This window comes from Parasteatoda tepidariorum, chromosome 6, assembly GCF_043381705.1.
Source record: "Parasteatoda tepidariorum isolate YZ-2023 chromosome 6, CAS_Ptep_4.0, whole genome shotgun sequence".
NCBI classification, from domain to species: Eukaryota; Metazoa; Arthropoda; class Arachnida; order Araneae; family Theridiidae; genus Parasteatoda; species Parasteatoda tepidariorum.
This window is the reverse complement of record NC_092209.1, coordinates 19,809,257-19,820,396: the sequence shown is the minus strand read 5'-3', so window position 1 is coordinate 19,820,396 and position 11,140 is coordinate 19,809,257. Positions and strand designations below refer to the sequence as shown.

At 28.2% G+C, this 11,140-nt stretch overlaps 1 protein-coding gene across 1 annotated transcript in view; it reads left to right on the top strand.

The window, feature by feature from the left end:
• LOC107448591 (alanine--tRNA ligase, cytoplasmic) overlaps positions 1-11,140 on the top strand; it is a gene marked incomplete in the record, with an annotated part of 32,220 nt that overhangs the window by 19,565 nt on the left and 1,515 nt on the right. Inside the window, 10 exon segments of the mRNA XM_043052450.2 lie at positions 1,431-1,584; positions 2,458-2,627; positions 3,470-3,583; positions 4,144-4,284; positions 4,944-5,084; positions 7,175-7,287; positions 8,326-8,434; positions 8,538-8,657; positions 9,520-9,639; positions 9,719-9,814. Of these exon segments, the coding sequence (XP_042908384.1) occupies positions 1,431-1,584; positions 2,458-2,627; positions 3,470-3,583; positions 4,144-4,284; positions 4,944-5,084; positions 7,175-7,287; positions 8,326-8,434; positions 8,538-8,657; positions 9,520-9,639; positions 9,719-9,814 (1,278 nt within the window).

The window sequence follows — 11,140 nt, the reverse complement described above, 5'->3', positions numbered from 1 at the left end:
CTTTTTTTTCTACTTTTTTACAAAATAATCTATAAAAAATATTCTAATTGATATATCAACAAATGAATGCACAAAATTGTTAAGATAAATATTGCAAGCACTATGAAAAAAACTTTTTTTGAAAATATGTTAAAATAAAAAAGCCTTAGGGATTTAAAAATTTAGAATTTTATCAACTTTTTTTAAAATTTACAAAAAATTAAACAGTTTAATCATTTTTTGAAGATAAATTATTGATTATAACTTAAATGAGCATGTAAAGCATCCTCAAAATGAATGATCATACCTTTATTTTAAAAAATTTTTGCAAAGGTACTGTGACCCCTTAACCTCTCAAATTTTATTGGGAGGAAAAATCACTACTCTCAAATCTTTGTCAAAATTGTGTTTTTATTTTTTCTGTTGTTGCATAAAGGTAATCCCATTGTAAGGCAATCAATGAGTAAAAGGAATGACTGTGATTCCTTTTGTGCTTTGCTATTGGTCTGGCACGGCCAATGACCCAAGTTGCTTTTGAAAGAAAATTAGCAGCTTAAATATAATAGCGTCTGAAGTGTCAGCTTTGGAGCAATTGGATGATCTGTCCAGATTGTTTTTAAAGGACACATTTTTCATGACGCCGGTTAAGGTGTCAATTGTTTCCAAGTTTGAAACATGCCGTTAATTAGTAGGGTAAAAAAAAAAACATTTAAATTTGATATAATTCATATGTTAGTATAATTCGTTTAATTCATATGTTAGTTATAATACAATCTATGTTATAAAATAGCAGTAATTCACAAATCTAATTTGTTCAAAACTTCATATAAATGAATAACAATATATTGGATAAATCATAGTTGAATCTTAGCAACATTCCAGCTAAATCAAAATTTTATTTCTTCAAATTTAATTCCAGATGGAATATTTACCATCTTTAATAATTAAAATATGTATTTTAACAGAATGCAATTAGCATTTATTAAATAAACAAGTTGTTAGCGCTTTTTGCATTCAGATCTTTATAACTTTTCTTATGGGTGATTATTTCATTTGCACTAAGTTTTTTGATGTTATATGTTTGGAAATTAACAAAGTGAAATAAACTGAAGTATATGTGTAAAATTTATTATGCTTATAATTAGAATAAATTAAATTCTAGTACATTTAATACTAAATTACATTTTGTGTACTTTAATTCTGTAGTTAGGAAATTGCTGAAAACTTCTAATGTCAAGCATTTTAGGCAGAAGAAAAACTTTTTAAAAAAATAACTTGTAGTTCATTTTAAGGCAAGTTTTAAAGTTAATTGATGCTCTATATTTAAAAAAATTTTATGGTTGAAATATTTCAATTCAGATATTTACATTATACGTATATCATCGTTTTCAAGTTAAAATTTTAAGAGCCACAATTAAAAAACGTGATATCTATGTATATTTTTATTTTAGCTTATGTCTCAAGCTAAAGGTGAAGGTGTTGTTGATGAAATTAAGCTAGATGTTCATGCTATATCTGACCTTCAATCCAAAGGTGTTCCTGCTACAGATGACTCTCCTAAATACTCTTATCGCTCTCTATCTGACAGTATGGACTCAAAATATGGTTAGTTCTTTTTTTCCTCATGGTGATGTCATGGTGTAACTAAGTACTTATATGTTATGTATGTGCCATCACCTGTGGGTTTTTTTTTTTTTTGTAGTGCATANGCCATCACCTGGGGTTTTTTTTTTTTTTTTGTAGTGCATATCTCTGCATGTTTAATTAATATCTCTCTTAAAGTCTAGAACCATTGCATCTCATTTTTAATATTTGTCAACTGAAAACTCATAACCCTTTTGCTTTGAAGAATAGTTTTGTAATGCATTTTACAGTGAAACCTCTCAGCAGTTCCAACAGCACTCAACCACTCTCTGTTAAATGGTCATTAATAGAGGTTGGTCTTTCTTAGGGGTTAAAGTTTGCATTTAATTTTATATCATAAAAATGAGTTAGCTTTAAAAAATAGGAAGAGTTTTGTTTGTTTGAGATTAGTTTTTAGAAAAATAGTTTTTCCCCTCCTAATTCAATTTTCAATTCTAAAAATAAATCATTGGTAGTGTCGTCTTTAGTGCACTCTGACTGCAACATTAAGTTGTAGATCTCTTTCAGAGATCGTCAAAAAGGCTTTCTGAATAATAATCACTGACAAATATTTTGAGCTCGTTTAATCTACATAATTGTTTTAATATTTATTTTTGTTATTTTTTTAGTGTTTCCTTATTTGGCCTTTTTGCGCAATTTGTGCAGAGGTTTGCCCGGTCGCTGGGAGAGGTTTTGATGGTCTCTCGTAAAAGTTTTCTTCAACGCAAAGTCTATGTAAAAAAATTTATGCCTCCCAAGAGAGGTCGCTACATAGAGGTGGTTCTCCTGGAGGTTTCACTGTATTTGATTTATTTTTCTTCCTTCATAGATGACAACTGATTTTTGGTATTTCAGAATTTGATTCCTGTCTGGGCACTGTCTTAGCATTAAGAATTCAAAAAGCCTTCACTGACCATGTTGAAAATGGTCAAGAGTGTGGTATCATATTAGATAGAACCTCATTTTATGCTGAAGCTGGAGGCCAAATTTATGATACAGGCTTCATGGTCAAAGAGAATGATGAGGTATAAGCATGTGTAAACCAATAATTTTCTTTTTGGTTATGTTTTTTTTTATGCAATTAAGTAAATGGTTTTCTACTTCAATATTCTAAGCAAAGCCTTTTGTTTTTGCTAGAAAATTATTTATTTGTTCTAGATCTGCTTAGGCTACTGGAACAATTTCATTTAAATTCATCCTAAAACTGGCATTATAATTATTGCATCTTTTTTATGTTGTAATGATATTTTGATTTATTTAAAGAAAAAAAATATCTAAAGATCAAGTTATACAGTTTTTTGTTACTATTTCAATATTCTTATATTTTAAAGCAGCAACAATAAAATACAAAAATAATATTAATATAACAAAGCAGGGTGAAAGTTTACCCTCTAATAACTTACAAATTTTATGTGGGGATAGTCGAAATTTTTTTTTATGATATTACATCTGAATATATTAACCACTGTTACCCGTTTTTTACTGATTTGTAACCTATATCTGTTGTAACTTTTTGTTACAATCTAAAATTTGAAATCAATCATTAATTTCTTGTGTTAATTATTAGACTTGCTACATCAAATATGATAAATATAAAAGTTTAATAACCATGTCACAATATTGATTTTCACTATTCTAAGAAATAAAACAACTTGTTTTTATCTAAGGAAAAACAAATCATATTGTTTTTCAACCACCACATTAAGTCAATCATTGGGTCTTGATATTGAAAATAAAAAAAGGGGAGGAAAAACTTTTATTTTTCATTCAGCATGAAACTTGGGGGAAAAAATTCTTTCAGCTTTAGTTTATGTTGTGTGTAAAGACAGATGATTTCTATCTTAATGTTTGTTGTTTTTATCTGTAGGATACTGAATTCACTGTTAAAGAAGTCCAACTTCAAGGTGGTTATGTTATACACTTAGGTACACTTTGTGGCTCAGTAAAAGTTGGAGATAAAATGAAACTAATGATAGATGAGGTAATTTTGTTTAGATTTTTTTTAAAATTATTCTTTGTTCTTAATATCAAAGAGAAACTTAGTTTACTAATACAATTATTTAACTTATCATTTCCTCTACCATGCACTCAAACAAAAAAAAAAAAAATATTTCAGTGAATAAATTGCCTAAAATTTATTTCTTTTCGTAATCAGCATTTAATGTATTTTCACCTTGAAATATAAAACTTTTTTTTCGATCAATTGAGTAATAATTTTTAAAAATTATTATTTAAAAGTTTCATCGCTATTTTTTCCTCTTTTTTAAAAATTTTATTTGTCAGTTTGATATAAAAATATCAAACTTATATTTTTCAAAATCAACAAAAGTACTGTTTTTATAAGTTAAATTTTTTGCTCTCTAATGCTAATCAAACTCTTTCCACCCAATTGTGATTTAACACCTACAAAACATGTAGTCTCTTTAAAATATATCTATACACACACATCAAGAAACAGTTTTTAATGTTCGGAATTAGTTTTGTCCCTTTAAGAAATTTTATTTCATTTAACAAATGATTTTATTTACTTTTTTATTCTAGGAAAGGAGAAAGCTGGTAATGAATAATCATACTGGAACACATATCTTGAATTTTGCTCTTAGAAAAGCTTTAGCAACCGAATGTGATCAGAAAGGTTCATTAGTTGCACCTGACAGACTAAGATTTGATTTCACTAACAAGGTAGGAAAATAATAAACTTCTTTTATTTGCATTATGATGAATCAATTGACATAGCTTTTCAAAATTTTATTGCCAGCATCGACCAATGGTTTTTAAATTTTTATTTTAATGTTTTCATGCTGTGGGCAATGCCACCACACTAAAACTACAGAAGGGTAATTGTGTATTTTTGTGAAAATAAGTCATGGTGTTATTCATAATTACTCCAACTTTTGAAATTTTTTTTAAAAATTAAATATTGGTTCTTGTTGACTTTACACATTGTATTTCATCTGTAACAGTCAGTCAATTTATTTTTTAAAAAAAATTACAAATATCTAAGTTATTAAGATTTATCTTAACTAAAATTATTAGAACTGCTCGACTTTTTTAAAACTAAGTTATATGCCATTAAAGTCAACAAATAAGAAATTTCTGAATAGTAAAATTACCCAATGATTAAACACTCTCAGATTGAAGCAATTGCAATAATTACCCTTAATATTCACTAGAGTTGAACTTCCTTGTTATTTAACCGTGGAAGTTATTCAACTTCTTTACAACTTAAAATAATTGAAAATAAATAACTGAAGTTTTTGTGAATTATTATGATTTTCAAATAAATATTGTGGTACTTTCTCAGTTGTGTGATATTTAATTATGTTAGACTTATTTTTTAGGGAGCTATGACTGTTGCACAGGTCAAAGAGGCAGAAATAGTTGCCAATCAAGCAGTTAGAAAAAATGGAGAAGTATTTGCTAAAGACACCCCTTTACCTGAGGCTAAAGCAATTCAAGGTTTAAGAGCAGTTTTTGGAGAGGTCAGTTATTAAGGTTAGATTATTTTATTTGCTGCTATAGCTTTTGAATAAAATGCTCTAGAAGTTTTCTTTACTTTTTTGAAATTTTGTGTAAACGTTAGTCTTTTGTAATGCATAACTTATCTTTAAAAAACAAGTATTTTTATTTATCCTCTTAAAATTCGCAAACTGTGTTATCCTTGTTTAAGCAAAGTGATTTTTCTATTTTAACTGTTAGTTTTTCAGCTTTGCTTCTGAACCCGATTATCCGACTTTCGATATGCTGTTCATCCAACACCTCTTTTGACATACATTTCAACATTATTTCTGCTAATGTTACCCAATTATTGATTAATTTTTTAACCTTATGTCCTCAATTCAATTCTGTTAAATCTGATTACTGTTGTAATGATGATTCCATAATTTGACTGATAGAAAACATCAGTTAAGATGCTTAAGCGTATGCCATTATTTTTACCTGACTACTAAAAATTATCAATGATCATTCAATTACTAGTAGCAACCAATTGGCATTACAACCATCATTAACTACCATAATATTACGGATGATTGTTGTCGAGTAACCAGCCTTTACCTTAGACCGCCCTCTACCTGTACTAAACAGAAAACAAAAAAATTATCAATAATTTTTTCCCATATTTCAATCTAGTAGGATTATAACCATTATGCTTGTGGCTATTTAATGCAGTAATTTAATATTTATGTACACAAAATTTATTTTAAAATCATTTATTTTCTGACATTCTCTCGATTCCTTGGGCGTCAATCACTATGTATATATATTATAGACCTTAATAGCATTGCACGTTATGGATAACTTTACTTGTTCTTTTTTTATTCAGTCTTTGTAGTAATTAATTATTTTTCCCTCCAGTTACTTAGACTTATAGTTATTTTTTTCTAAATAATAAATTAAAATGATGTTGATGTAAATTGTCAAACTCTGCTTGCGAAAAATAGTCAAACCCTTCTATAGTGGACACTCGGTTGTCGTGACCTTTTTTTAGTTGTCTCATCCGCACTGCCATTTAGATAATGTTATTTTAAATACACATAGTGAACAGCTGAGAATTTGAATTTCATTTTCGTAAGTTTTTTTCTTTTCTTCAGTTATCCAATTTTAACTTTGCATGTGTACACGGCTCACCCCCAAATACGACTTCTTAGTTACATCTCATAAACCAGGGCATTATTCGTAGCCTAAAGTTGCACTATAGAAAACAACTGGTGATGCGTGTTTTAAGAACAATGAAGAAAACACGAACTCAGCTAGAAGCAGTCATTTTGTAAGAAAAATCATGTAGGCAAGTGACACCAATGATAATTTGCAACTGTTTCCGACACGCAGTTCTTTTGATGGCTTTAGAAGAAAAAGAGACTCCTATGTGGAGAATGAAGATGATGATGATGACAATTTACTTCTCACTCTACGGCTTAAAAAACAAGGAATAGACATTTTTGTTAGAGATGTTGCAGAACAATTTGAATGTTGCAATGATGAAGTGTGCACTTCACCTCTGTCAGTGATAGCATAGTATTCAGCATCATCTAATATCTTAAGTAAAATAAGCAGTAAATATTCTGACTATATTTTTTCCTACAGAAAATTGAAGAACTCTACTTAAAATTAAATTGTGTTCAATCAAAAATGTAAAATTGAAAACAAAAATTTAATAAGGAAGTTTTTTTTCTCTTTGAAGTTGAATCCTTACTTTCAATAATTCAACTGAACTGTCAAAAAATATTTTTTTTAAATATTTGGATACTGTGAGTCATTGTTTATAGTGGACATTTTACTGGATCTGCAGACTGTTCACTATAGCGGGGATTGACTGTAGTAATTTGTCAGTTGGCATTGTTGTTTACGAATCATTTAATATTTACCAGTTTTTTAAGGGAAGGTCTGTTAAATAAAGCAAGAAATTTTTTATTGTAATTGAAAGTGGATTAAAATTATTTGGATTCCAAAATAGTAGTTGTCTGATCACATGGCTATTCATAGTAACATTAGAATAAGTGGTGAAAAGCATTTATCTGCATCTAGAAAATTAAATTCAATGTATAATTTAATATTCTGAAATGTCTTTTAGGTGTATCCTGATCCAGTTAGAGTTATCTCCATAGGCATATCAGTAGATGATCTCTTATCAGATCCTTCTGGTCCTGGGGGAAATGAAACATCTGTTGAATTTTGTGGTGGGACGTGAGTAGATGAGATTAATTATGTTTTTTTCCCATGTTTCATTGATTAAAAGAAATATATTACTTAGCTTTATTCTTTTCCCATTTTTAATGTTAAGTCTCTAAAGAAATATCCACTTATCTTAAAATGTTATAACTACTGTTGTAACTATTTGATAAAACCTGCTCACAAATTTAAAAGTTTAAATGTCTATAGAAAAACTTTTAATGTTTCCTGTTTTTTTTTTTTTTTAAATCGTAGATAATTGAATACTTGACTAGTCATTTGACTCATTTACAAACAATTAAGAACATGTATAATTTTGTATTTCATCTGTATCAAAGTAATTAATTTAGCTTAAGAATAATACTCTTAAAACTTTTATCAAAATATTGATAAATATAACATTTGCACTTGAAATATGTTATAAGTATTACTACAATATCCCATTTTCACCAAACTTTCAAACGTCTTTAGCGGATGTTTAGTTATCTAGCTTTAAATCTATTAGGATAATTTTTTAAAAAAAGTTCTTGCTCAAATATCTAAGTTATTACAGGTAGCTATAGAACACAAAATACTATATTTCGTCTGTATCAAACTAATTAATGTAGCTTACTTAATATAATCTTAAAATTTTTATCCAAGATATAAATAAATGACAAAATTTAACATTTGCACAATGAATATGTTATAACTACTTCTGCAATATCCCATTTTCACTGAACTTGCATCAGTCTGGAGCCTCTTTAATAGGTGTTTAGTTATCTAGTGTTAAATCTATTGGGGGAACTTAAAAAAAGTTGTAACACAAATATCTAAGAGTGATTACAGGTAGCTGTAGAACACAAAATTTTATCTAACTCCAAAATTATGAAATTTCTAATGTATATATCTTTCTGTTGCCTTCTACTTAATCTTTTAAAAAGCAAAGCATCTTCTTTCTACAAAATAAATCTTAATACTGAAACACCTCTGCTGTTCTTATTTTTTTTTTTAATGAAGAAAAGGAACTATGCTTTTCAAAGGACGCTGACTAATTTTCTTTCTTTGTTATAGACATCTAAAGAGATCTGGTCATATTGGCGAGTTTGTTATTTCTTCAGAAGAAGCCATTGCTAAGGGCATTCGAAGAATAGTTGCTCTTACTGGTCCTGAAGCTGTCAAAGTAAGTTTTTTTTCCCCTTGCACATGTATGTTTATCAATTTATGCTTTGAATTTTTATTTATGTTGAGTATGTAATTTGAAGTAATTTTCTTTTCTGTTTTAGGCCAATAAACGCTCAGAATTACTTCAAAATGAAGTTGAGAATTTAAAAAATCTAATGTGTGATAAAAGAGCTTCAATAAGTCAGAAAGAAATGGTCAAACGGATAGTTGATTTAACAGAAGTAAACACTTGTTTTTACATATCTACTTTATTTAAGACATTAATACAGTTAAGTTATTTTATTATAGATTTTAAAATACAAACTATGTATTTTAAAACTTCTTAAAACAGTCATTTTCGTACTAAACATTTTGTTAGTATCAATTTATCAGGGAAAAGTCTAATTCTTAGAACGAAATTCATTCATTTGAAAATTCATAGAGCAAAGATAAAGTGTTGTGATTCATTGAGTTTTTATTTTTACCTCTTTTGATTTATAATGGCATGGCATGGCATACTTTAAAAAGTACTTACCTTTATCTTTAACTCGTTTTTATTTATTTCTTATTGTGTACAATAGTCTCGATTATCGGAAACTCTGTTAGCTGAGATCAGTTTTGAAGTTTTTGTTCCTTTGTGCAATGATTATTTTTTTTATTTATCATTTTTTCAATCAATCCTTATGTTATTATAATCCAGCTATACACAAGACCTTCAAAGTAAAAAAAAAATACTCTTTATACTGCATGACTTCATAGTTGAAATCATTTTATGTGAGTACTGATTATTTCTATACTGTCAAACTGTGCAAAAAATGTTCCCCCCCCCCTTTTTTTTTTAAAAAAAAAGTGTAATAATGCTAGTGAATATTAAAATAAAATATCTCTTATACCTATTCAACAAAATTCACATATTTATTAGTCATATTATATTTATCGTAGGTATAACATTACTTCTTATCTTCAGTGTTTTGGATAAAAATAGATTGAATAATCCAATAATTCAGATTACACAGGCAACATGATTATTCTAAGTAGATTCAGTACTTTGGGTAATCATGTTCCTATTAACTTTTTTATTAATTATACTGTTATATTATGTAGGAAATTTCGCAGTCAAACATTTCCTATTGGAAAAAAGATGAGATGCGAAACAATCTGAAAAATCTCAAGAAACAGCTAGATGATTTAGATCGTGCCAATAAGGCTGCTGTTGTTCAAACTGTAAGTTAAATAGTTTTATTTTATTATTAATATATTTTATCAATTGTAAGCAATAATTATTTTTTTTCTTCCAAAAAAGATAACAGAAGAAGCAAAACATATGTTTGAAACTCAGTCTGAAAATAAAAACATTCCATTCCTTGTTCATGAATTTGCTGCTGGATTCAATGCTAAGGTAGTGTGACAGCCCTCTTTTTATACCCATTGGAAATTTTTTAGTCACCTAAGTAATTTCTGGTCTTTGCTGTTTTCATTTATTTCTAGTACAAAGAATTCATTTTCTGTGATTTAAGTGTTCTTAACAATACTAATATAATATTTTAAATTTTTTAATTATACAAATTGTAAGATTGAAACAGGTATTTAAGATATTTTTCCTCCTTTTATTCATTGAATTAAACTAAGCTTTCAAAGAAAGGAGAGAAGACATTACAACATTTAATTATACAAATTGTAAGATTGAAACAGGTATTTAAGATATTTTTCCTCCTTTTATTCATTGAATTAAACTAAGCTTTCAAAGAAAGGAGAGAAGACATTACAACTAACAACGTATCTAAAGGAAGTAAGATGTTTCTGTAAGATTTAATATTAATATATTCAGAACCGTAATAAGGATTCTTTCTACAAGGGAAAAAAAAACTTTAAAGAAATTAAAATAGCTCTGAAACCGAAAAAGTGAATTATAAATTTTTCAATCAATCCTGTAAAAAGAATTTAACGTTTTATCTTAGTATCATTTTACACCAATTATTTTATCTGGTTCCTTTACAAGATATTTTTTTAAGTGTTAAATTTTTTGTCATGGCCCATACCATTTTAATGTAGTCTAAATTGGTGATTATATTGTAAAATTTTTTATTCTTATCTCTTTCAACTTTAGTATTGTTGTCTCATAGAGATTAAATATGATTTCTGTTATTACAGGACCTTTGCAAGTACATAATGTCTGTTTATGGTAAATATAGAATGTGACACTTTTATCGTCACTCAAAATTAGAATCGCGAGATAAGGTCTTGAAGATCTCCAAGTCCACAACCAAATAAAACTATTCTGGGAAATCTCCATCAGCAAACATTATGCACGATTACGACGAATTGAACTACGATGAACTATAATAATAATAACATTTATTTACATAACAGAGGTAAGTTCACACAAGCTGCGGAAGACCGCAGGCAAACCTTTTACATGACAATCACGACTACAACTACTGTATTACAACAAACTTAGAGGAGGCAGCCGGTAGCTGCTTACTTCGCTCCTTTTACATTGGAATGTGCGCCAAAGCGCCTTGTGCAAATTAATTCGGCACAAACATTAACTTAAGTACAGATAGAGTGATTCATATAAATCATTAGGTTGAAATCTTACTATGTCGCCTTATCTTGGGACTAACTCGAAAACTATAACTTTTTGACTCGTTATCTAAAACTTTCCACAAATCAGTCATCAGGCAAAAAAAATTATATAAAAGCAGCTGAAGGAAAGGCTTGAATA